The 24,204-nt window shown below is 66.2% G+C and overlaps 3 protein-coding genes across 4 annotated transcripts; all 3 read left to right on the top strand.

The window, feature by feature from the left end:
• The first annotated feature begins 16 nt into the window (after nucleotides 1–16).
• NPM2 (nucleophosmin/nucleoplasmin 2) lies at nucleotides 17–3,247 on the top strand. 2 transcript variants are annotated; one of them, XM_075174667.1, is made up of 10 exons: nucleotides 17–46; nucleotides 1,387–1,469; nucleotides 1,580–1,665; nucleotides 1,765–1,884; nucleotides 1,960–2,053; nucleotides 2,124–2,254; nucleotides 2,536–2,561; nucleotides 2,663–2,702; nucleotides 2,944–3,014; nucleotides 3,184–3,247. In XM_075174667.1, the coding sequence occupies exons 2-9, from the start codon at nucleotides 1,406–1,408 to the stop codon at nucleotides 2,986–2,988; spliced, it is 606 nt and encodes a 201-aa protein (XP_075030768.1). In that variant the 5' UTR covers nucleotides 17–46; nucleotides 1,387–1,405; the 3' UTR covers nucleotides 2,989–3,014; nucleotides 3,184–3,247. The 2 variants fall into 2 exon arrangements, with proteins under 2 accessions (XP_075030768.1, XP_075030769.1); XM_075174668.1 differs by having other exon boundaries at nucleotides 18–46; nucleotides 2,666–2,702.
• A 2,528-nt stretch (nucleotides 3,248–5,775) lies between these two features.
• On the top strand, nucleotides 5,776–10,041 carry FGF17 (fibroblast growth factor 17). Its single transcript, XM_075174700.1, has 4 exons — nucleotides 5,776–5,805; nucleotides 7,995–8,139; nucleotides 9,256–9,362; nucleotides 9,724–10,041. The coding sequence occupies exons 1-4, from the start codon at nucleotides 5,785–5,787 to the stop codon at nucleotides 10,018–10,020; spliced, it is 570 nt and encodes a 189-aa protein (XP_075030801.1). The 5' UTR covers nucleotides 5,776–5,784; the 3' UTR covers nucleotides 10,021–10,041.
• Nucleotides 10,042–14,552: 4,511 nt separating this feature from the next.
• DMTN (dematin actin binding protein) lies at nucleotides 14,553–24,181 on the top strand. The gene is given in 18 exon segments (XM_075174823.1): nucleotides 14,553–14,802; nucleotides 18,875–18,938; nucleotides 19,266–19,322; nucleotides 19,876–19,950; nucleotides 20,133–20,288; nucleotides 20,391–20,435; nucleotides 20,551–20,659; nucleotides 20,810–20,866; nucleotides 20,937–21,089; nucleotides 21,204–21,313; nucleotides 21,398–21,503; nucleotides 21,629–21,693; nucleotides 21,795–21,843; nucleotides 22,187–22,288; nucleotides 22,291–22,319; nucleotides 22,432–22,491; nucleotides 22,573–22,653; nucleotides 22,729–24,181. Coding segments are annotated over 16 exon segments (1,329 nt in total). The 5' UTR covers nucleotides 14,553–14,802; nucleotides 18,875–18,938; nucleotides 19,266–19,304; the 3' UTR covers nucleotides 22,843–24,181.
• The last annotated feature ends 23 nt before the right edge of the window (nucleotides 24,182–24,204 follow it).

Raw genomic sequence — 24,204 nt, 5'->3', positions numbered from 1 at the left:
GCCTGCGCCCGCGGGACACGCGGGGCGCGGGGACACGCGGGGCAGGGTAAGGGGGTGCGGGGCAGAGGCGGCACAGGGCAGGGCAAGGTGGCACGGCGTGGGGACCCGCGGCACAGCGGTCCACGGCAGGGGCGTCAGGGCAAGGTGGCACACGGCAGGGCACGGTCACCCGTGGCACAGCAAGGTGTCCCGTGGCAGGGCAAGGTGGCACACGGCAGGGCACGGTCACCCGTGGCACAGCAAGGTGTCCCGTGGCAGGGCAAGGTGGCACACGGCAGAAGTGGCAGGGCGTGGGGACCCACGGTACACTGAGGTGGCACATGGCGGAGGTAGCAGGGCAAGGTGACCCATGGCAAGGCAAAGTGGTGGCCTGTGGCAGGGATGGCAGGGCACAGCGGTCCATGGCAGGAGTGTCAGTGCGAGGTGGCACACAGCAGGGCACAGTGGCCTGTGGCACACCGAGGTGGCACACAGCAGGGCACAGTGGCCCGTGGCACACCGAGGTGGCACACGGCAGGGCACGGTGGCCCGTGGCACATCAAAGTGGCACACGGCAGGGCACGGTGGCCCGTGGCACACCAAGGTGGCACACAACAGGACCCCAGCGGCACAGCCGGCTGGGTCCCTGCTCTTGGGGACTCCCTTGGCACCGCGGAGCTCTGGGTGCCCGGCGGGGCGGGCAGCGGTGCTGGGGGCTGGCACTGCAGACCCCCGAGGTGGGGGTAGCAGCCTGTTCCCAGAGGGCTGGGGCAGCGGGGGGACACCGGGCCCCCCTCGGTCCCCTCACCACCCCCCGGCCGCAGGCTGGGACTCGCTGGGGACGCTCAGGGTACGAGGCTGATGCTTCTCCTGCTGCAGCTTTCGGGGTGGCGGGTCCCCCTGCCCAGCACCGCAGCACCAGGGTGCCGTGGGACCAGGGGACGCGGGCTCCGCAGGGACACCCACCGCGGGCCGGGATCGAGGGGCTCCTCTGCTCGTGAGCCCTCGGCGGGGCAGGGCTGATCACGCTCACCTGGGGGCTTGAATTGCCCCTGAGGGGCTGTCGCTATTTAAGATGGAAGGTGCCGGCGTGGCTGTTTGATTGATTGATTGATTGATTGATTGGGTGGGTAGGGGCCCCTCTGCCTCTATAAGCTGCCCGGGCAGGGGGTGCTGCTGGTGTGTTTGGAGACTGTTGTGGGGCTGGTAATTAAATTGGGTGTCTGGGGGTGAGTTTTCTAATGCGGCGGCATCACTTTGGGACAAGGTGTTGGGGGAGCACAAGGGGTGACGTGGCCTGGCTGGCCCCGAGCCTCTGGCTGCAGCTGGTGTGGGGCTGGGGGGGTCCTGCAGCCTTTGGGGGGGCTGGGGGGAGCCCTGCAGAGTAGCGCTGTGTGCTTCCCCCAGGCCGAGGGATCCCGGAGCCATGTCCCTTACGGACAGCATCGACATCGACAGCAAATCTGAGAAGCCCGTGTCCCTGCTCTGGGGTAAGGCACAGGGTCCCCCCAGCAGCATCCCCGTGGGGCTGGGGGGCTGCACGGGGCTGCTCCCCCTCCCCTGTACCCCCCAAGCTGCTCTGACACCCGCCTGTCCGCAGGGTGTGAGCTGAGCAGCGAGCGGGACTCCTACACCTTCCAGGTGCTGGAGGAGTGGCAGTGCGAGCAGCAGCTGGCCCTGCGGACGGTAGGTGGTCCCAAGTCTCCCCCAAACCCCCCGGAGGGGGGGGTCCCAGGCGAGGGGTGCCCAGATGCCATGGGGGCGATGCTCTTCTTGCTCCTAAAGATCTGCCTGGGGGAGATGGCGCGGGATGAGTTCCACGTGGTGGAGATCGTGCCAGCCGAGGAGGGGGATGCTCGCGCCCCGGTGCCCCTCGCCACGCTGAAGCCCTCTGTGCTTCCCATGGTGAGTGCCCGGGGCAGGGGCTGCCCCGGGGAGGGGGCTGCTGCCGGTGGGTGCTGCCACCCTCCTCTCTCGCAGGCCACCCTGGTGGGAGTGGAGCTGACGCCTCCGGTCACCTTCCGCCTGAGAGCCGGCTCCGGCCCCGTCTACATCAGCGGGCAGCACATCTCCAGTAAGTACTGGGGTACCGCTGCCCCCTTACCCCTCCCTGGGAGCGGGGGCTCAGCCAGCCTCTCCCGCAGTGGTGCCCAACCTGTCCTGGGATGAGGAGGAAGAAGAGGAAGAGGAGGGTGCCGAGGAAGAGGAGCCAGCAGAGGAGTCCCCTGAGAAGCCCCCCAAGGGCCAAGCTGCCAAGAAGGGTAACGCTGCCAAGGTAAGGCCCCCCTCGGCTGGGGATGTGGCGTGCGGAGGGGTCCCTGTGCCATGGGGGGGGGGGGCCGGGGATGCAGCCTCCTCTGCCGGGAGCTTTCCCGTGCCCTGATCCCAGGGACGGGCTGCTCCGCGCTCCCACCCAGCCCCAAACCCCTCTCTGTAACGGGGGTGAGCTGTGATCTTCATCCCTCGGGGAGGAAGAGTCACGGGCTCTATAGCGAGTCCCCATCCCGCCTGCGCGTGCCTGGCCCTGCCGCCTACGTCTTCCTCTCTCCCCCCTAGAAGAGGAGGCTGGAGAAGGATGAGCTGTGAGTACGACGGAGGGAAATGGATCCACCAGCCATGGAGCAGGGGATCCCCCACACTGCTGGGGGATCCCCTAATCCCAGCCCTCCCCTTCTCTCCCAAGCAGGAACAACATCTCCCCCGAGGATCCCCTTCCCAGCAAGGTAGGAGCCGGCCGGGGTGTCCCTCTGCATCTCCCACCTACCCCGTCACAGCCAGCCGTGCGGGTTAACACTCATTGATCAGGAGTGGGAGCTCTTTGGGGGGGGGAAAGGGGCCGATGTGCGATGCTAATCGGCTGCTGAACTCAAAAATGGGGGAGAAACACAGGGCCAGGCTGTCCCCGGGCTGCGGGCTCCTCGGGCTGGGGGCTCCCCGTGCTCAGCCACGACCCCGTCCCCGCAGGGGCGAGGAGCCGGCCGGGGCAGGAGGGCGGCGGTGAAGAAGTAGCAGGAGCTGCGGCAGAACCCGGCCAGGTACGGGGCGGCGGGATGGGGTAGCCGGGTGCGAGGGTCCCTGCGGGGCTGGGAGGGGGCCCGTGCGTGCCCCCCATCTCGTGGCTGAGCGGGGCTGGGGAGGACCTGGCCCCAAAGCAGGGTCGGCCCGGGATGCCCGTGTGTAAGACCCTTCCTCCTTCCCTTCCAGGTGCAGAAGAGCCTGGAAAGCTGCTGGTTTGGTGTTGTCCTTCCCCAATAAAGGATATTTTGCACTCCTGGCTCTCCGTGCTGGGGATGGAGGGTTCGGAGGGGGCATGGGAGCATCCTCCATCCTGGCTGGGGGATGCTCCTGCCTCCCCCCAGGGCTGCGAGGAGCCGTGTGCCCGCTGCCCTGGCTCTGGCGTGCTGCCTACCCTGGCAGCATCCTTCCCCTCGGGCTGGGGGGGCTGGCAGCAGCCCCCCTCCCTGCCGTCCCGCGCGGGGTAACAAGTGTTGCTTGTGAATAGGAGACAAAGGGGGATTACCGAGCAGCAGGGAGATGATTATAACCCATTGACCTGGCCTTGGTCTGGAGGCAGCAGGTATTTGTGGAGGGTCCAGTGCCCCTCGGGAGCGCGCGGGGGACCGCTGTGTCTCAGATTGGCTCCGAGAGGGGAGCCGAGCCCACCACAAAGGCAGGCTTTAGTCTGCTCCAGGTGTGGGGCAGGGGGGCTGAGCCCCTGGGCGATGCCAGGGCTGGGGGGGACCTGGGGCCAGGTCAGTCCCCATCTGCGAGGAGCAGGGTGCCCCTATTTGGGATGCAAGGATGGGGCTGGGGGAGCTGCAGTGCTGGGGATGGGGGCGTTTGGGGAGGGGGTGAGGGCCACACGCAGAAGGCTTTGACAGGCAGCCCTGTCCCTTCAGCCTTTCCTCGCTCCACAGGGGCTGCTTGCACAAGCCAGGCCCCCCCACCAGTGCGTTGACGGCTCCCTGGGACCCTCTGCCCCAAACGGGGGGGGGACATATTGGGAGTGATGACGGCTCCACGGCCATCAATCATCCCCCAAGGCACAGCCCTGCCCTGCGGCCCCCGAGCCCCAGGGATGGGACGGGGGTGTTTGCACGTCCCCACAGGGATTGGGGTGGAAGGGGATGCCACGCTTGTGGTTATTGGGGGCTGCAAACTGTGTTTTGGGGTGAATTCCTGGCCCAGTAGGTGAGAAGGCATCAGGGGAGGTCTAATTTGGGTCGTTAGCACTGAATCGGGCATCCCCACCCTCCTGCAGAGGGGGGTGTGGGTACCCTGCTGATCTCCATCATTTCTTTCCCATGGAGCCTGATACCCCCACTTGCACTGGTGGGGAAACTGAGGCACAAGCATGGAGGCAAGCGGTTTCTGTACTAAACCCCTCACCCCATGTGCTGTCCCCTCTGGGACACCCCACGGGGGTGTTTTACCCCCCGGGGCATTGCCCCAGCTCCCTGCCAGGCTATTTATAAGGCACTTAGCACCTTCCTGGCCGAGCAAATGGAGCATGGAGGGATGCACAGCCTCCTGATGGGGCTGGGAGCGGGCGGGGGAAAGGGGGGAGCTGCGACAGGGCCCTCGGAGCCCCCCCCAACACTAAACCAGCTAGTTAAAAACCGCTGCGGTGCTTTTTTCTGCGTGATGCACAGACCAGGGCCGTGCCTGGCACCTTGGTGAAAGGAGGGTGACAAAAGGCATCCTCCGTGCCGGCGCATCCCTCCCCGAGGCCTGGCACGGCTCTCCCCGCAGCGGGGGCTTTTCCCACCCCTGGTACCATCGCCATGCCCCCCAGCATCACCCCCCCATCTCCCACGCCCCGGCATCCTTCCCTCCGCAGGGCGAGGCGCGGGGCTTCGCCACCCCCAGCCATGGGGACACCCCGAGCGCCTGAGCCTCCCCCCGCCTCCCCCGTCCCCTCCTCCTGCCCCGGCCCCCGCTAGGTCCGATCCTCCTTCCCTCCGCAGTGCCGACTGCCTCCCGGGAGAGGTTCGGCCCCTCTTTACACGGGCTCTCCCCACCTTTAAAGGCTGCCGCTTCGGGCATCGCCCACCCGCCTCCCATCACCGAGCCGGGACCGGGAGGGTGCTGCCGGCTCGATGGAGTGGGGGGCTGCGGGTGCTGCCCTTGACGGTGGGCAGCCCTGCCCTGCCCGCAGCCCTCTTTCCCGCTAGCTGCTGCCGGAGGGAGACGCAAACCGGGATCTAGCCCAAGGACGGGAGGCTGATGGGGTGGGGACGCAGGGGACAGGATGGATCTGGATGCCCCCAAGGCGTAGGACGCGCAGCCCCCAGGGCCGGCGGAGGAGAGGACCCAACCCCGGCTGCCTCCCCCATGCTCCGTCGTCGCTGCTGCTCCGGAGACGTTGGCATCGCACGTGGGCTCGCCGGCGCGGCGGCAGCCTGGGTTTCACCTGGTTTTTCCCTCGCCCACCCCGAGCGTGGGGATCACTCGAGGAAGGAGGGGACAGGCTGCTCCTTGGCTTTCCCTGCCCCGGCGGGGATGTGCCGGCGGTGAGGGAGGGCAGGTTTGCAGAGAGCCCGTGGCGGTGCCTTCGTTTCATGCCGGTGTCTGGGGGGCTTCGGCGAGCGCCATGCAGCCCATCAGCCTGCAGAACCTCTCCATGTAAGCCCCGCGTGCCGCTTGTTGCAATTCTTTGCAACCCGGGTTTATCAGTAGTTTCTTCTTAGTGCCGTTAGATACAGCTATTCCTTGGGGGGGGGGGAGGAAAAAAAACCAACTAACGCTGAACGAAACACCCCGTTTCTCTCTTTTGTCTCCCGCTGCAGATGTTTCCAGCTCCTCATGTTCTCCTGTCAGACCCAGGTACGTGGATATGTTTTACTAACCCCGCGGCGCATCTGGCTGCACCGCTCTGCCACCCGCCGAGCTAACCGTTCGCTTCGGGGATGTTCTTTGCTCTGGGCAAGTTTTCCCGGTGGCCGAGGGGGCTGGTGCCATGCCCACCCCAAGTGGTACCCAGCTCCGGGCAGGGGAACGATGCTGCGAAGGTGCCCGTGGGGCTGGGTCCCCATCAGCACCGGCCTCGGGGGCTGCGAGGGGCCGGCACTGGGGTATCTGCGGTGGGGAGGCGCATCCCCCCCGAACCCCCCCGGTTCCCCATCTGCCTGGGGCCGGGCAAGGTCAGCGGGGAAGCCCTCCCGGGGCAGGCGATACATTTCTTGCAGCCTTGCTCGGGGAGGGACGTGCCAAGTCCATCAGCCTTGAGCTCTCAGGGCCGGACTCTGCCCTCGCTTACGCCGAGGCCGGCTGCCGAGGGGGTTAACGGGGCAGAGGAGGTTCTGGTCCCCCCACCAGCGGGGTGGTGTGAGGTTCGACACCCCCCTCCCCTCTTCTCCCCCCCACCCACTCTCTCAGGCTGCACCGTCCGTCCCTTTTTGTGCGCTTTAGAAAGGCAGCGGCTATTAAAATGCACTGTTCCATATCAGCACCCTCTGCTCCAGAGCCCGAACAAAACCCCCGTAGCTGCCGGCCCCAGCAGCCTTAATACGTGCTCAGGACCTTTTTTCTTTTTTTTGTTTTTTTTTTTTCCCAAGGTAAATGCTTTTATTTCTTTGAAAATGAGAGGGGAAGGGAACCGCCTTTGATGGAGAGGGGCCGGCGGCCCCCCCCACCCCCGCCAGCCCACCTCCTCGGCCAGCCCCAAAGGCTTTAAAGTGGATCCTGGCAGGAAATGAGTCCCCAGGCGCACACAAAGGTGGTGGGGAGCCGGGGGGGGGTGCAGGGGGGACAGGCAGTGCCCCCCACCATCCCACTGCTCCCCCCCTTGTAAGAGCAGACAGGGCCGGGTCCCCTCGTGCCGGGCTTCACGCCCAGCGATGCTGCAGCCGGGGGATGCGGGGCGGCAGGTCCCGTGCAGCCGGGTGATGCTGCGCACCCCGAACTGGGCGGCCAGACCCCAAACCCTCCCGGGGTCTCCCCATGGGATGAGCTCCCGGAGCGCGTCCCCCTGCCCGCAGCCCTTTCGGAGCTGGTTTTCGGGCCGGTGTCCTTTGGGAAGCTCGGCCGGCTGCGGTGCTGCCCTGAGCCCCGGCTTCCCGCTTGCACCGGGATTAAACCAAGTCCTCTCTTAAGATGTTGAGAGGCACTGCTTGGAGTCCGGTATGGGGACGGGGGCTGACCACCAGCACTAATCCCCCCTCCCCAGCTCATCTGCAGTAATTAGCTGCCGTTTACCATACAATAACCTGCTGCCCCGTTAGCATAAGCCACGGGGCTGGTTGGGCTCTGCAAGCTCTTTTATTCCTCTGGCCCTGGTTGGGCTCTGCAAGCTCTTTTATTCCTCCGGCCCTGGTTGGGCTCTGCAAGCTCTTTTATTCCTCCGGCCCTGGTTGGGCTCTGCAAGCTCTTTTATTCCTCCGGCCCTGGTTGGGCTCTGCAGGCTGTCTTATTCCTCCGGCCCCAGGGCCAGTGCATGCTCAGGGTGGACCGGGAGGGGACGGCTCTGCTCCTGGGACACCCAGCCCAGCTTTAGGTGGGTCTCGCCCCCCCACAAGGGACCCAGTGGGTGTTTTGCAAGCATCCCAGCCTGTCCTCGGTACCCGCCTGGGAGCAGAGGGTGCTGCCCGAGCAGGAGATGCTGCCAAGTGTCCGTCTGGCCCCGGGGCATGGCTGGGAGCAGCAGCTCGGCTGTGCCCGCAGGAGAGCATCCTTCCCCGCGAGACCCTGCATCCTCCTCACGCGTGGGTTGCAAAGCAACACCTCTGCCTCTCCCTGCCCGCAATGCCAGTCGCTCTCGGGTCCAAAGCATCTGCTCGGTGCCTTCCTCGCTGCTCGGAGGGGACCAGCTCGGCTGGCGATGGTGGGAGCTCCCCCTCTCCCACAGATGGGGGTGGCGGGTGGATCTCCGTGTCCCCCCGGGGCCGGCCCCAGCCCTCCCGCCCCGCCAGGCTCCCCGCTCCATCCCCTTGCCGTCGGCTGTCCAAAACAAATTGATTTTATTTTTCCCTTTGTAAACAAAGGGGGAGAATCAACCGTCTCCTAATTTTAACCAGTACGTGAGGGACCAGGGTGCCATGACCGACCAGCTGAGCCGACGGCAGATCAGGGAGTACCAGCTCTACAGCCGGACCAGCGGCAAGCACGTCCAGGTGAACGGCAAAAGGATCACCGCCACCGCCGAGGACGGCAACAAGTTCGGTAAGGGGCCGGCGGCTCCCCGGTGGGGCTTATCCGCAGCCCGGGACAGTCGAGCTCATGGAAGGGCTGGAAAAGGCCGGGGAAATGTCTCTTCCCGGAGGAGTTTTGCAGGGGGAATAGGGGGTACAGGGAGGTTTTAATTGCCCCAGCTGGCTGGTTTTATACCCAAAAATCCCCCAAATAACACCCGTGAGAGCACGGCTCCCAACCAGCCAGCCCTGACCTCAAAACTTCCAAAATCATGCATTTCTCTGATACCGTGCAGCATTTATAAGCCCTATATTTAGGGCTTTTGCTTTCTAATCTCTTCCTGGCGTGAGACAGGCAACTTTTCCTGGAGGAGAATCACCTGATCCTGGCATCAGCCTCTTAAATATCCATACGTGGTGGGCAGCAGGGGCAGCCCACCCGGGGCAGAGCCCACCCCGGCCGCATCACCTTTTCCCCGTGGGAGTTTGCCGGGGATCCCCAGCCCTGACGCCACGCTGATGGGCATCACAGCCCTGCAAAGGCCAGGCTGACATCCCCAGCATCTAAAAGCTTCGGGAAAGGCTTTTCAAAGCCCGGTGAGCAGCGAGGCTGACTCACCACCTTTCCAGGTCTTTCCCTGAATTCTCCCTGCCGGCTCAGGCGCGGGCTGTCGGGAGCGCAGGACCCGTCGGGGTCATTGGTTTCAGTGTCGGCTCCCAACCTTTGCAGCCACCGCTGGGTTGTAGAGAAACAATGAGGATGAGGATAATTAACCCGCCGGGTGCTGGACTCAGTCTAGCCCTGGAGAACCCATTGAATCGCCGACAATGCGGATGTGCCGGGGCGGGAGGGGGAGGAAGGGGCCGTTGCTCTCTCCGGTGCCTTCATCAAACGCCCGGTTTGACTCTGCTGGGTTTTAACAAAGGCCCTTTAGCATCATGGCTGGGGAGCATCCCCCGGCAAGGGCTGCCCTGCCCTCGCTGTCCTCCTGGCCCCACTGGTGATGGGCAGGAAGGGAAGGGAGGGATGCTGGGGGGCGAGAGGGAGACAGGGAGAAGGGGACGGGGGTGGTTTGGGTGCTGGTAGCTTGGGGGGGGGGTGCTGCAGCCCCTGTGGGACACTTCCCCCTTGCTCCCTTCCTCGCAGCCAAGCTCATCGTGGAGACGGACACCTTCGGGAGCCGCGTCCGCATCAAGGGGGCCGAGAGCGAGAAGTACATCTGCATGAGCAAGCGGGGCAAGCTCATCGGGAAAGTGAGTCCCGGCACGTCCCCGGAGCTCAGCAGCTGGAGCCGGGATGCTCGTCCAGGCTGGTCCCCATGTCCCCAGTCATAGGGGCTGTGCTGGTGCAGTGGGGGGCTCTCCCTGCCCCCCCAGAAGCTGCCAGTCCCCCTTCTGCATCAGCACCGTGCTGCTCAGCCCGGCTCCTGCAAGAAGCCCCCAGGGAGTTGGTCCCGGGGCATGGGGGTCGGTGCCACGGCGAAGGTGGCAGGGATGGGGTGGACTGTGGGGGTGGCAGGGGTGGGCAGGGGGGTGGCAGAACCTCATGGGTCCCATCCCCAAGCCCCCAGCCCCATCCCTGTGGGTGCTAAATGCCCCTTTCCTCCTCCCACAGCCCAACGGCAAGAGCAAAGACTGCATCTTTACGGAGATCGTGCTGGAGAACAACTACACGGCTTTCCAAAACGCCCGTTACGAGGGCTGGTACATGGCCTTCACCCGCAAGGGCCGGCCCCGCAAAGCCTCCCGCAGCCGCCAGAACCAGCGGGAAGCCCATTTCATCAAGCGCCTGTACCGCGGGCAGCTGCCCTTCCCCAACAACGCCGAGCGGCAGAAGCAGTTCGAATTCGTCGGCTCGTCCTCCCCCACGCGCCGGACCCGCCGCACCCGCGCCCCTCGCCCACGCACGTAACGCCCGGACTTGCCCCCCTCCTCATCCGCACAGCCTTCAGCCTCGCCAGACTCTGCCCCTTCTCCTGGCACTCTCCAGCACTGTTTGTTCCCTACTTCTTTTTCTAAAGATGCTCTATTTTTATACTCCTCTTGGGCACCGTCAATAGGTTGGGGAGTGCACGCTTGGGGTACAGTCACTGGTGTCTATAGCCCCACGCTGGGGTCCCTTCACCCCTGGAGCATCCTGTGGTACCCACATTCACCACCCAATGCCTTTGCCCACTCCCCTTGGCATCCCCGTGGAGACTTCTCCCCATGCCACCGAGGGCTGGGACCCCCAGACACGTTCCTGTCCCCGCAGACCTGGCTCTTGGTGCCAGGGGTGGATGGGACCAGCCACGAGATTGCGGGATGTCCACGCCGGAGCGGGATGCAGAGCCCAGCCCCGGGTCCATGGGATGCTGTGCCCATCCCTGCGAGGGATGGCAGGTGATGGGGAGCGTGGGGTGCTGGTCTGTCCGTCTGTCTGTCTGTGCAGAGGGGAGGTGGGGGGTGCCCGGGCACACAGGCGCTGGGGCCAGCACTTGTATCCCCGTGGCCGTGGGGTCTCTGTGTTATTTATTGGAGGGGAAGGTCTGTGCCCTCTCCCAGTGGCACCGGGGTGCTGGTGGCATGGGGACACGCATGGGTGCCCACCAGGCTCGGCTGGCCAAAGAGAAAATGCCTTTAGGTTATTTTTATTGGTTTTGATTGTTTGTGTGTTTTTACAAGCTCTGCTGTTTCCTTTACGAGTCAGTTTTAGGCCTAAACAGTTAGACTTTGGAGTTTACTTGTATAAAGGAGGAAACCCCGAGGCGAATAAAAGCGACTGTCTAGACTGATGGGGCCTGGGGGAGTTTTCGTTCCCGTGCCGAGGCTTTGCCGCAGGCTTTGTGCCTGCTGGAACGGGCGGCACCCGGCTCCCCCTTGGCACAGGGTGTCCTCACCCACCTAGGGGGCAAGCACCCGATGCTCGGGGAGAGATGCTGCATGGCAGGAGGATGAAGGTGGCCGCTGGAGGGGACTCCCCGTGTCCCCATCCCTGTCTGTGCCCCCCCTGCTCTGTGTCCTGGGGGTGTCTGCTGCATCCTGGTGAACAGGGCATCACCCTCGGTGTGGTACCCAGCATGGTACCCGCTGCTCCCCCAGCCCAGGGCCACCAGCCCACCCCACGACGGCCACCGGTTGGGCTGTCCCCCCCAGCCCCGAGCTCGGTGCCCCCAGCCCGTGCCGTCCCACCCTCCCCATAATTGCTTTCCCTTCTGACAATGCCCTGGGAGGTGGCAGCCGGACGGCGGGGAGGATGTAATCCCTTCACCGGGGCTCACCCAGCCCCTACAAAGCCCCGCCAGCATAATACGGGGGGGGGGAGCACGGCTGGGGGGGCAGCGGGGAGAAAATTATAACAGTTTGAGTTAAATGAAGCTTTAAAGCAGAAGAGAAATGCAACACCCAGCAATTACGGCCGAACAATGCGCCCGGCGCTGCCTGCCCAGGTGTGGCGGGCAGGAATTAGCCGAGCGGCCGGGGTAATTTCTTTTTTTTCCCCTCCCGTTTCCTTCGGCCCCACAACCCCGGCTCCTTGTTTCCGCAGGAATTTGAGACATTCTTGAAAGGAGAGGGCTTTGAGAAAGGGGCCGACTGGGTCCAGACCCTCCCTGCCCCCGCCGCCCCCTCCCCAATTTAGCCAAAGCTTCAAAGGTAGAGGAGTTCCCTTTGTGTAATCTCCGCTTTAATTTTTCCCCGTCCCTTTTTTTAACCCCCCCTTCTCTTCTCCTTCCCAAGCCCTTCCTCTCTTTTCTTTCAGGGTTTTCCCCTTCCTCCCCTCTCTTTCTTCTCAACCTCCCAGGATAGAAAGGGCTCGGAAGGGTGAGTCCTTTTTAATTATGGCCGGGGAAGAAAAAAAAAAAAACCTCACACTGCTTCTTTCTTGTTTTTTGAGGTGAGACCCGGGGCGGGGGGCGGAGGTGGGGACAGGAATGTCCTCTGTGCAGAAAGTGCACTGGAGGGTGTCTCGCCCTGCCGCAGCGTGCCCAGCCTTTCCCAAGGCTTTGCTCTCCCGCGGGCTGGGGGGGCTGGGGATGCGCGGGGGGGGCTTAGGATGCTGGGGGGGGGGGCTGTGCAGCCAGCAAGGGCAGCTCCCCAGAGCCATGACCCAGAGAACCACCTCACTGCAGGGGTGATGGGTGCCAGCCCCCCCCACCACCATCCCCAGCCCCGTGGTCCTCGCACCCCACAGGGTCCCAGTCCTGACAGAGCCAAACTGGGGGCATCACTGGGGTGGCAGGAGCTGGTGTCCCCCAGGGCTGGGTGTCCCCTCAGGCGCATCCAGGCCACATCGCAGGGCTGCTGTCACCGGGCTCCTCCGGGGCCATGTACCCTGCAAACCCAGCAGCCCTGCCGTGGGGCAGCACGGGCAATTTTGGGTCGGGCAGAGGGGCACAGGGGCTGCGTCTCCCCCAGGGCTGCGGGAAGGCTCCTCGCCTCCATCCCATGGAGTGGCGAGATCGAAGGAGGCTCCTGCACATCCTCCATCGCTCAGCGAGGCCGAAGGAGGCTCCTGCACATCCTCCATCGCTCAGCGAGGCCGAAGGAGGCTCCTGCACATCCTCCATCGCTCGGCTCCAGCCGGTTGCGACGGGGAGGCGGTCGCTGTAGCAACGTACCGTGCGGCGCAGGGGAGGGGATGCTCGGCGCAGGCATGGCTCCCGGCGGAGAGGCAGACCTGCCTGCGGCGGGCCGTGGGCTCCCTTGAAGGTAGGGCCCCGCTACCCTCTGCCCCCGCATCCCGGCCCCCCAGCAGCCCCCCCTGCCAGGGGACCTGGCTTGGGCCTGGCTTTGAAGGGCATCGCGGGGATGAGGGGTGACCCTGCGGGGCCGGCGGGCACGTGGGGGGCTCTGGCGAATGTGTCTGGGCATGGTGGGTGCATGTGAGGGTGCAAGAGCCAGTGCACGGTGCCTGGCTGGTGCAGGATACGTGCATTTCCAAACTCCTCCCTCCCTCCGGGCAGCTCCGGGTGCTGGGCAGGCGGCGCGTGGGGGGCTGAGCCCACGGCGGGCTCCGCGGCAGGTTTAGGCACCCGAGCGGCCCCGGGTGCAGGTGGCAGCCGCCGAGCAGCCGCTGCGTTGTCTTCGTGCTTGAGAAACTGGGTTAGCATGGGGGAGGCAGCCGCAGCCTCGATTATTCATGGGCACGGCCCCGGGGAGTGGCCGGCGGGGCTGGGGCCGGCGAAGCCCCTTCAGCGTGGGGGCACGGTGGCATCCCAGGCCGAGGCCATGATGCTCTTGGTCCAAGGAGCCAGGCTGGCCCTGGCACCAAAGGGTGTGTGCATGCATGCCTAGGCGTGCATTTCCCTGGGATGTGCATCCCCCCCGATGTGCATCCCTGGGTGTGCATCGCCCCCCGGACATGCATCCAGGGGGTCCAGCAGCCCTCGCTTGAGCCAGGAGGGAAACTGAGGCAGCAAACAGCATCGAGCGCAGCGCTGGGGAGAGGACCCAGAAAGGGAGCTGCTGTCACCAGGCAGCTCTCTCCCACACAGAGCCGGGAATAGACGCCGGCTCCCGGCGCTGCGGCACCAACGCAGCCCCGCCGCCCCCGGTGGGGTCCGGCCGTGGCACCGATCCTGTGCCGGCCGCCTGGGTTCTCGGCCAGGCCGTGCCGAGGGGCTCCGGGGGGATGTGGGTGGCCGCAGCCTCCCTGCCCTGCCCCAACCCAGCCCCGGGCGCCCGGCCAGCCCCACCGCCGAGCCCCGGGGGCTCTGCCCGAGGGCAGGGGCTGGACCACAGCCCCCCAGGACCTGGGGTCTCGGGGTGCGAGGGGCAGCGGCTCTCCCCCCTGCCCGGCTCCGGGCTCTCCCTGGCAGCGCCCAGGGGCAGGGCAGTGTCTGCAGAGGTCAGGGCTTGATTTTTAGCAGATGCTCAACACCTCGCTGGGCTCTGCTGGCCCCGCAGATGGAAATTCCTGCTACGTTTCCCCTCCCAGGGCAGCGAGGGGTGGGTGCTGCCCTCAGAGCACCCCCAAACCCAGGCTGGGGGTCGGGCCGGACGGGGGGAGTACCATCCTCACCCACCGTGCCACAGCCCAGCCCATGTGCCGTGGGGTGCTCAGCCCCCCTGCTCAGCACTGCGGGGCTCGGGGGTGCCAAAACCCCAGCCGGGGGGGGGGGGGCAGGGGATGCCGTCCCCAGCTGCATCCCCCGTTTGCAGCGGGGCTGGAGGAAGGGGTGCTGGGGACCCCCGGCACCGGCCGGATTATTTCTGGCAGCCGGGCGGTGCCGGGCAGGCCGGGTTTATTTATGTTTTCCTCCCTCTTTGTGCCGGGGAAGCGGTGGGAGCGGGAGCGAGCAGCGGCGGGAGCGAATACTGCTTCGTCATGATGCCGGCTAATTCTCCTCTTGTTCGGAAAGGGACTGAGCCAGCAGCAGAGGTGGGGAGAGGCGAGCGGCACCCACGCACCCACCCACCCACCCACCCACGCACACCCTACCCGGCACCCAGCATCGGTTATCGGTGCGGCGGGCGGCACAGCCGCCGTGCTGGGGTTGGGAGATAGGCTCGCACCCCCGCACGCTCCCACGCCCGCGCCCGGTTGTCACGCTCTCGGATGCGCGCCGCAGCGCGCCGGCGGTGGCTCGGCCGCAGCCAGGGCAGCCGGCCCGGCAGCCCACGGGGTAATTCGGTGGCCAGGCGAGCAGAGGAGGCCAGGGGCATCCCCCCACAGCTCCCCACGGCTGGAGGTATGCGGTGTCCCCGTCCCTAGGTGAGTGGCTGTGCCCCGCGTGGCTCGGTGGGGAGAGGGGAGGGAGGTGGCCACGGGTGGGGGCCACGCGGCCGGGGGGGGTCTGCGGGGACCGGTTTATCGGCATCGGCCGCCCTTTGCTTTCCCGTCGCCTTTCCGTGCCGCTCTCGAGGGGCTGGGGGGGCTGGGGACAGACCCACATCTTGTCCCCCGTCTTCTGCGGGGGCTGCGGCCATGCCCCCTCCCCACGTCCGGCACTGCAAAGCCAGCTGCCCTCGCCGGGGGGGCCGCGGGGAGAGGACGGGCGGTGACCCGAGGCGGAGATGCAGGGACACGGGCTCCGTCGCCGACGGGGGTACCCCTCCCGGGGGTCCCACCCGTGTCCCCTCCGCGGCAGCACGGTGCTCCCAGCACCCCACTCCACCCCACACCCCCCCCGGGGACACCCCCCCACCGGGGCTCAGCCACTGCCGGCAGAGCAGGGACCTTCCCTGTCCTCCTTCCCTGGGGACATTGCCATCGGCACCGTGTGTCCCAAGGGAGGAGGCCAGAGCAGCCCAGCCATTCCCAGCCCCACTTGTGGAGCGAGTTTGTGGGGTCTCAGCGCTGTGGCTGGGGAGGGGCACCCCCATCCCACTCCCCCCGGGTGCAGGCGGTGATGGGGTTTGATGTTCCCTGTGTGCAGCGTGGTGGGGCCGTGGTGGTCGGGGTCTCGCCACGGGCATGGGATTTCGGAGCCCCCCGCTCCTCCTGGCCCCATCCAGCCCTGCTGGCAAGGCACGAGGGGCCAAACTCCCATCGCCCTACTGCTGCGGAGCATCGGGGGGCTACCTGAGGAGGGGAAAACTGGGGTGCAAAGCCCGGCCCCCCAGTTCTTGGCCACGGATGGAGCCATCTCCCTGGGGGGGTCGGCTCCTGGCCGTGGGCGTGCGGGGCCAGTGGTCAGGCAGGGCTAAGCCCAGCCTCTCCCAGGAAAACCTGGGCCACCAGCTGCCACCTCATCCCCGGGGAGCCCCCGGCCACATCCCACTGCCCGGTGTTGTGCCAGGCGGCTGCCTCGCTGCAGTGGCCTTATGCACAGCGTTGGGGTGCCCAGGGACCCACCACCCCGAGGTGCTCGACGCAGGGCACCCTGCGGGGACATGCCCGGGGCTGGCGGAGCTGGGGACTCCTCGGGGACCAGGGACATCACCAGACCCATGCCGGGAGCTCCGGAGGGACGTGGCCTCCGCACACACCCCCGGCAGGTCCCTCCCGGCCCCTCCGCGTGCGGGATGAGCAGGCTAATCCCATTTTAATCCCAGATTATGTACCACGTGAGCCGCTGCCCAAAGCGGGCTGTGGCGTGGCCATTGGGGCAGGGGGGCTGGGGACGGACCCCCCCATCCAGGAGCTTTAGGGTGAGCGCCATGCATCCCCACTCTGAACTTTGTTGGGGGGCTTGGAGCCTCCTGGCAGGGCTGGTGGCCAGGAGAGCAGTTGGGTTGGCCCAGATCCCTCGGATGGGAGGAACCGAGCAGCTGGAGGAGGTGGAATTGCCCCCTTCATCTCCAGCCGCTCTTGGATGGGGCGGGCGCATTGCTGCTATCCCCCCTCCAGCCAGGGAAACTGAGGCAGGGAGCAACCCTATGTCCGCAGGAGGGGAGACGGGCAGGGTACACCCTCTGCTCCAGGGGATGGAAAAATCCCAGGGGCCAGGCGCTGGCAGCTGGTGGCTTTTAAGGCCACCGAGGCGTCCCTCGGTAGGACAGGGTGCAATGGCACGGAAGCAATGGGCTGTCAATAGCTGAAGGGTCGCTCCCCTCTGCCGGGCGATGCTCTGGTGGGGAGGGAAAGGGCGAGAAACAGGACAAAGGAGGAACCGGACACCGGTGAGATGCGGGTCGGGGACCCACGTGCTCCCCGCCGGCTCGGCCCCGCCGCGATCGAGTTGCCAGTGGGGCCCCCGTGTGCGGCAGTGCCTCGGTTTCCCCTGGTGAGGCGGGGAGGATGCTCGGCGCCTCTCCTGTGCTGTGTTTGTTTGGGGTTTGTGGCAGGAGGAGGAGGAGGCCGGGGCTGGGCTGGGAAGCACCGGACACCGTTCCCAGGGCTGGCGGGAACCGTCTGTTCGGGGAACTTGTGACCCCGCCATGTCCCCCCCTTCGCCGCTGGCGGGGAGCCGGGGCAGCTGCGGGAGTGGCAGGGTGCCCATGCCCAGCATGACGGCAAGGGCCAGACAGGCAGTGAGGAGGAGGAGGAAGGAGAGGGGAGGAAGGCTGGGGGTCCCTGCCCGCTCCCCGCTGGGGCGAGGGGGTTCGTGCAGCCTGGCCCCTGGCCCGGGTGCCGGGTGCTGATGGCTTTGGCGGCTGTGAAAAGTCAAATCCGGATTTCCTCGGGGTGGGGAGGAGGGAACTGGCCTCTTCCCGCTGCAGCAGCAGCCCTCCCCATGGCCCCCCTGGGATGTGCTGTGCGGGGGGGGTACCCCTGCAGCCCAGCGAGCCCCCACCGGCACGTGGTCTGTCTGTCTGTCCATCCCTCCCTCCACCGCTCTTCCTCTTCCCATGCATCCCTGCCCTTTCTCTCCCCGCTCCAGCGAAGTGCCGTGGGTACCCGCAGCATCGCCCTGGGAGGGGGGCACGGCGTTACCCCCCCCATCCCCGCTTCCCCTCGCCCTCCTGGCCGGGAAAATCCCAAACACGCGCCGGGCCGGCCTTATCTCAGCGAGCAAGGGAGCGTGCGGGGGACCTGCCAGCGAGGGCTGCTGGGGAGATTGGAGGTTGCCATGGGGAGAGAGGCTGCCATCGGGGCGGTGGCTCCCTGCCTGCGCCAGATAAGGTGTCCCCGCATCCCTCGACGGGGGGGGGGACCGTGCCCGAGCTGGTTGTGCAGCCCTGGCACCCTTTGGCTCCGTCGCGGCATCTCTCCGCACCCCTGGCTCGGGCTTGTTTTCCTTCCCCGCCAGCATCCGCATCCACCCGTCCCCGCACCCACCCTCCCGCCGGCCTCTGCCGCTTCCTCTGCCTCCTGCTATTTGCTATCTCATCCATCTGCTCGCCACCACCGCCGCCTGCCACCGCGTCCCCACCGCCTTGCCCCCAGCCCACCCGTGCCCCCAGCGCCATGGGGTGCGAGCCGGAGGCGGGGGGCTGCCCTGGCTCTGCCGCTGGAAAGTGTGAGCTCATGGGTGCGCAGGGCGGCCGCTGCTCGCCCGGACAATGCCGCCTTGTACCGTGCTCGGTGCCGATCGGGGGTGCCCGTCCCACTGGCACCGGGTCCTGCAGACCCTTGGGAGGGCTGGGAGGTGCTGGGGATGGATGTGAGCGGGTTGGGCCCCCCCCCAGTGCCAAAGCTGGGGGTTATTTGCGGCAGGGTGATCTCAAAGGAGGGACGATGCCTGCGTGGAGCGGCTCAAGCCCAGAGCCGCTGGCAGAGCCTCCTCGTCCCAGCTCGACCCTCGGAGGAGCGAGCCGAGGGCGGTACCTCGTGCCGGGCTGGCTGCCGGCAGCTGGAGGATGCTCCGGGATTTGTCAGATCTGGTCCTTCTCCCTCTCTGCATCCCGCAGCGATGGGCTCTGCGCCCATGCTGGGAGCCGTGGGACTGGGGGACAGAGGGGCTGGGGGTCCCCAGAAGCGGTGGCATCTCCCCAGCCCTGTGCACAGGCTCCGGGGAGGGGGGGCTTCGAGGCTGGAGGGCTCCACGCTGCTGTTGCTGTTGTTGCCTGGATTGCACGAGGTTTTCCCAACGCCCTCCCCTCTGAAAGGAGAAGTTTTGAGGAGAATAGGGAATTTTCCCCTTTGTGTGTGGCATTGTGGGTTTAAAGCACAGGGAGGGCTCAGGCCCGGGGGCTGCGGGGCAGGGGCTGAGCACAGCACGCCCGTCCTGCTGCCGCTGGAGCCTTCTCGAGGCTGCTCGCTGCCGGTGGACAAAGGGCTTCATTACCTCTGCTCCGCTTGCCAGCGCTCGTCAGCAGCCGCCGGGCAGCGGAGCCAGCAGCCGGCACGGGCAGGGCACTGCGGGCACCAGGGGGTTTGCAGGGACAGCAGGAGGACAAGGTTGAGCTTCACACCGTTGTCATCCTGCAAGCCACTGTCACCTCTCTCGTCTCCGTTGCAGAGGCAGCACCTGAGCCCCAGCCCGGCGTTAGCACCCAGAGGGATGTGGAGCCACAGAGGCAGCGGTGAGTGGGGGTCCGGCATGCCCCAGTGCCTCTCCCCTGCCCCGGGGCAGACCCGGAGCCGTTCGGCCACCCCGGGGACGGTGGCATCCCTTGGCAAACCAGTCCTGCCGCCAGCACGTGAATATTTGACAGTGGGGCCGTGCTGGCCTCGTGCCGTTTTAGGGTCCGGTGCGTGGGGGGCTGCCGGGCTCAGCCCCATGGCAGGAGGGCGGTGGGGAGCTGGGCTCTGCCCAGCCCCACTGCCCTTGGCACCTCGGCCCGGGACCAAGCTCGGGGTGCTCCGTGCCCACCCTGGCAGTGCCCCAAAACCCCTGCTCTCCCATGCAGGACCCTGTGACTGACACAGCCCCTCCAGCCCGCAGCTGAATGGAAAGACTGCAGAAGGTAAGGGGGGGCCGTGGGCAGGGTGCTGGGGGTATAGAGGAGGGTGCTGGGGGTATAGGGCAGGGTGCTGGGGGCATGGGACAGGGTGCTGGGGGCGTGCAGGCAGTGGGGAGCCCTGCACCTAGGGAAGGCACACAGGGGCTGGTGGCCAAGGGCAGGGGCTGGTGGCCAAGGGCAGGGGCTGGTGGCCAAAGACATCGATAGAGTCACCTTGGGATGCTGCTAGCAGGGCCCTGCCTTCCTCCTCCTCCTCCTCCTCCCAGCCCAGCCTGGCAGCACCATCTAGTGGCAACGTGTCCTGGTCAAGCCACTGTCACCTCCCGGGTGTCCCTTGCCCTGAACCACAACGCTGGAGCAAAGGAGACCCCAGCACCCATCCAGAAATACCCCATCCCCAAGGACGTTTTGCCCCGGTGCACTGAGGTCCGTGGGGCACAGGGGTGTCCCCGGGCCCCCCTGCCATGCCCCGGGGTCCCGACCATGACCCTGAGCCCCTTCCTGGGCTGGCCGTGCCGAGGATGAGGTTTGCTAAAATCTCCCCTTTTCCTTCCAGCAACCGCTGACCTCCCCTGGGAGCGTCTGTTCCTCCCGCGGGTCCAGCGTCCCCGGATCGCCCTCCAGCATCGTGGTAAGAGGTCGCTTGCATCTCCCTGCCACATCCCTCCATCCGTGGGGTCGGGGTGTGCCTCCCCAAACCCTCTCCATGACCCCGGCGGGGCCATGGAGGATGCCAACCCCGGGGAAGTCCTCCCCATTCCCCAATGGTCCCTTTCTGTGCCCAAAAATGAAGGTGCTGTTCCTTCCTTCCAGGCCAAAATGGACAACGAGGTTCTGGGCTACAAGGACCTGGCCGCCATCCCCAAGGACAAAGCGATCCTGGACATCGAGCGCCCCGACTTGATGATCTACGAACCCCATTTCACCTACTCGCTCATGGAGCACGTGGAGCTGCCCCGGAGCCGAGAGGTGAGGGTCCCCCAGTTGTTTTGGGGGGCCAGCCCCCAGACAGAGGGCTCCCAGAGGGCAGATACGGGGCTGCTGGAATAAATTGCTTCTTGCCTTCTGCAGCGCTCCCTGTCTCCCAAATCCATCTCTCCTCCTCCATCTCCGGAGGTGAGTACCGACACTGCTTGCCCCAGCTCTGGGATGCACGTAGGGGTTCCGAGGAGGAGGGGGCGATGCCGAATTGCTGGGGGTTTTGCTGCTCACCGGCCCCGCTTGCCCGCAGGTCATCCGGGAGTGGCTGGAGAGCCGGACCCCCGGCAGCGCCCCGCAGCCCACCTCTCGCCAGGGCGGCAGCTCGGCCCGCAGCAGCGTGCAGCACTTCCACCGACCCGGTACGCTCCCCCGGCACCGTGACCGCCCCGGCGCTGCCTGACCCTGAGCCCCAGCGCAGCCTGGGGGGTCCGGGCAGGGGGTCTGGGCAGGCACCTTTCCAGAGCCGTGAGCTCCCTATTCCCGGCCCCCAACGCCCTTTTTCCTTGCAGAGACCGACACGACGGAGCTCAACATATACAAGAAGCCTCCGATCTACAGGCAGAAAGGTGAGCGGGGGTGTCTGCCTCACGGGATGGGGCTCCCCGGGGCGCTGCCTCACCCCTCTGTGCCCCGCAGACCACCATCCCGGTGCCCACCACGGGAAGCATCTCATAGAGGACTTGATCATCGAATCCTCCAAGTTCCCGGCAGCGCAGCCCCCAGACCCCAACCAGCCTGCCAAGATCGAGACTGACTACTGGCCGTGCCCCCCATCCCTGGCCGTCGTGGGTAGGTGGGGAACAGGGGCGAGCGAGAGGGTGGGCTGCACCAGGGGGTTTATCCCCCCCAAAAGACCCTGCGGAGGTACTGGGGATGGATATAACATCCCCTCTTTTCCCCCAGAGACGGAGTGGAGGAGGCGAATGGCCTCCAAGAGAGGGGAGGAGGAGGAGGAGGACCTGACGGAGGAGATGAAGAACCTGCGGGAGCTCCAGAGGCAGGAGCTGAGCAAGGTGAGGGGCAGAGTGGGTGGGCACCCTGCGAGGGGCTGGGGGACGTGCTGACACTGACCCCCACCCACGTCCCTTCGCCCCCAGGTCACCTCCAACCTCGGGAAGCTGATCCTGAAGGAGGAGATGGAGAAATCTCTCCCCATCCGGAGAAAAACCCGCTCGCTGCCGGACCGGACACCCTTCCACACATGTACGTGGGATGCTCTTCCCGCATCCCGTCCCTTCCCTTCCCCACCCGCTGGCTCCGGCTGCCTGCACCCCTGCCAGCTCCCACAGCCCTGCCTGTACCCCTGACCGTCTCTTGCTCTCCTGTAGCTCTGCACATGGGGAGCTACAAGAGTTCCTCGCTGCCCGCCTCTGGCAGGAGCACCCTCACCCGGGTGAGTGGGCAGGCAGCTGTCCCCACGCTGCCGGGGCCACACGGCCTCGGACGGGGTCTGGGGGTGGCACCGCTCTGATGCTGTCCCCTGTCCCCTTGCAGCTGCAGTCGGCAGAGTTCAGCTCGGCAGGCAGCGATAAGGGCAGTCCGGGTGAGCATCAGCCCATGGCGTGGGGATGACCCTGGGGATGGGGGATGCAGGGATGTCCCAGGGGATGCGGGGGTGTCCCAGGGGATGTGGGGATGTCCCCAGGGGATGTGGGGATGTCCCAGGGGATGTGGGGGTGTCCCAGGGGATGCAGGGATGTCCCAGGGGATGTGGGGATGTCCCCAGGGATGGGGGATGTCCCCAGGGATGGGGATGCTGGGGCAAGCCTGGGCTCAGCAGAGGGTGGAAAACCACCTCTCAGAGCTTGTCATCACCCGAGGGAGGATGGTGGGGGGACACAGCGGGGGGTCCCCGGGGCTGAGCCCTGCTCCTCTCTGTTTTTCAGGCCTGCAGGTAAGCACCCGTCTGGCTGCCAGCGCCGAGACCCAGCGAGAGGGTGATGTACGCCGTGGGGGGAACACGGACACCGGGGCCACCCCTGTGATGGGTGCCAGAGGGGAGAGCTGGAGGTGGGGAGGGTGGGTGTGCTGGTCCCTGGGCTGGAGCCCATCACCTTGGCTTCAGTTCGTGGGGGAGAGGGCAGCCCTTTGGGGAGGGGGGGGTCACGGCTGACAGGCTTTGCCCCCTCAGAACGGCCAGCGTGGGCGCATGGACAGAGGCAATTCCCTGCCCAGCATGCTGGAGCAAAAGGTGAGCGGGGCTTGGGGGGCTTGGGCAGGGATGGGGGGGCTGTGGAGAGGGTCTTACAGCCTCTCCGTGCCCCCCTTGCAGATCTACCCCTACGAAATGCTGATGGTGACGAACCGAGGCCGTGTGAAGCTGCCGCCCGGCGTGGACAGGACCAGGCTGGAGGTAGGGGCTGAACCGGGCTCGGGGGGACGCGGAGAGGGGGACCCGGCACCCCATCACCCTCCTCTCCCCCCGCAGCGGCACCTCTCCCCCGAGGATTTCCTGCGGGTCTTTGAGATGCCCCCCGAGGAGTTCAGCAAGCTGGCCCTCTGGAAGCGCAACGAGCTGAAGAAGAAAGCCTTCCTCTTCTGAGCCCTCCTCGGCCCCGAGCTCAGTCCGTGTCGCGCCGTGTAACCGCTTTAGGGCTCTCAGCCGGTTTTTACTAGGGTCCCCCCTTCCCCTCTCCCCCAGCCCCCCGACTCTGCCCCCCGCCTCGCTCCTCCTGCGGGAAAAGGGCTCGGGGGGCTCAAACCTGCCTCTGCTGCCTGGCTCGCAGCAGGGTGATGGGGCTGGGGGCAGACCCTGCCCCGGAGCAGGCACGGTTCAGGCAGGAGGGGAGGTGTGGGGGGGTCTCTGTGCTTTGTGCCCCGCTCTCCCCCCGGGCACGCTGGCAGGGGCAGTGCCTGGCTCTGCTTTTGGCCGGCCAGGAGCGTGCCGGCTCCCGTGCGCGGGCAGTGGGATGGCCTCCCTCCTCCCCCGGGGTCGGCTGCCTCCGGCCCCTGCACCCGGGGTGCCCCTCTGCCCCCCTGAATGCCCCTCTGCCCCCCGCGCCTTCACCCCGAGACTTGGGAAGAGCCTGGGGGCCGACTCACTGCCAGACTGATGTGCTCCTGGCAAAGCCAGGCCGGCATCCCGCCTTGCCCCCCCCTCCAGCCCCCCTTTTAACATCCCCCCCGGTCCCTCCTGTGCCTGCTGCAGGGAGGACCGCAAGGACACTGCCAAAACCTGCCCGGCACCGGGCTGGCGGAGGGCAGGGCTGGGACGCCGGCGAGATGGAGCACCGTGGGATGGGGCAGGGGGTAGCGTGGGGTCCCAAAGCCGGGCTGGCAAAGCCGGGGTCCCAGTGGGACCCTGGGGCAGCTCCTGCTGCATTTCTAACTGCAGATGCATCCGTAGTGGGATGATGCACTGGGGGATGCAGCAGGGCAATGGGGCCATGAACCGGGGCGATGCAGCCGGGCAGAAAGGAGCAGGGCACGGCTTGACGGGCACCGTGGCCGCGGGGGTCTGGGCAGCACTGCCTGGCTCCCCGCGGCCGTGCAGGCAGGGCTCGGCACCAGGCAGCACCTTCCCTTCTCACACCTCTCCCATCCCCTCTTCGGGCACACGTTTTGGGCAGGACCCCTCTGCCCCTGCACCCCCGGCCCCCCACGCTCCCCGGTTTCTGTTTCCAGCCACTTTCCAGCCGCTAGACCTTGTTGGGATGTAAAGAATGTAATTTATCGGGAAATCACTGGCCCATACTTGCCTTTCACTGCTACTCTACAAACGACATATCTATAAATATATATATAAATATGGGTTGTTTTCTGACTGGACTACAGTGATTCACTTTCTTTGTTTTGTTAGAGTTTATTTTATTTGCTGGTGTCGGAGAATCCGCGTGAGAGTGATTTTTTGCTTACAATTAAAGGTGAAATGGCTTTATCCAGCCCGGCTCCGCTGCTTTGCTTC

Source organism: Calonectris borealis, chromosome 27 (assembly GCF_964195595.1).
Source record: "Calonectris borealis chromosome 27, bCalBor7.hap1.2, whole genome shotgun sequence".
Lineage (NCBI taxonomy): Eukaryota > Metazoa > Chordata > Aves > Procellariiformes > Procellariidae > Calonectris > Calonectris borealis.
Note: the sequence above shows the minus strand (reverse complement) of the source record. Positions and strands in the feature narration are given on the sequence as shown.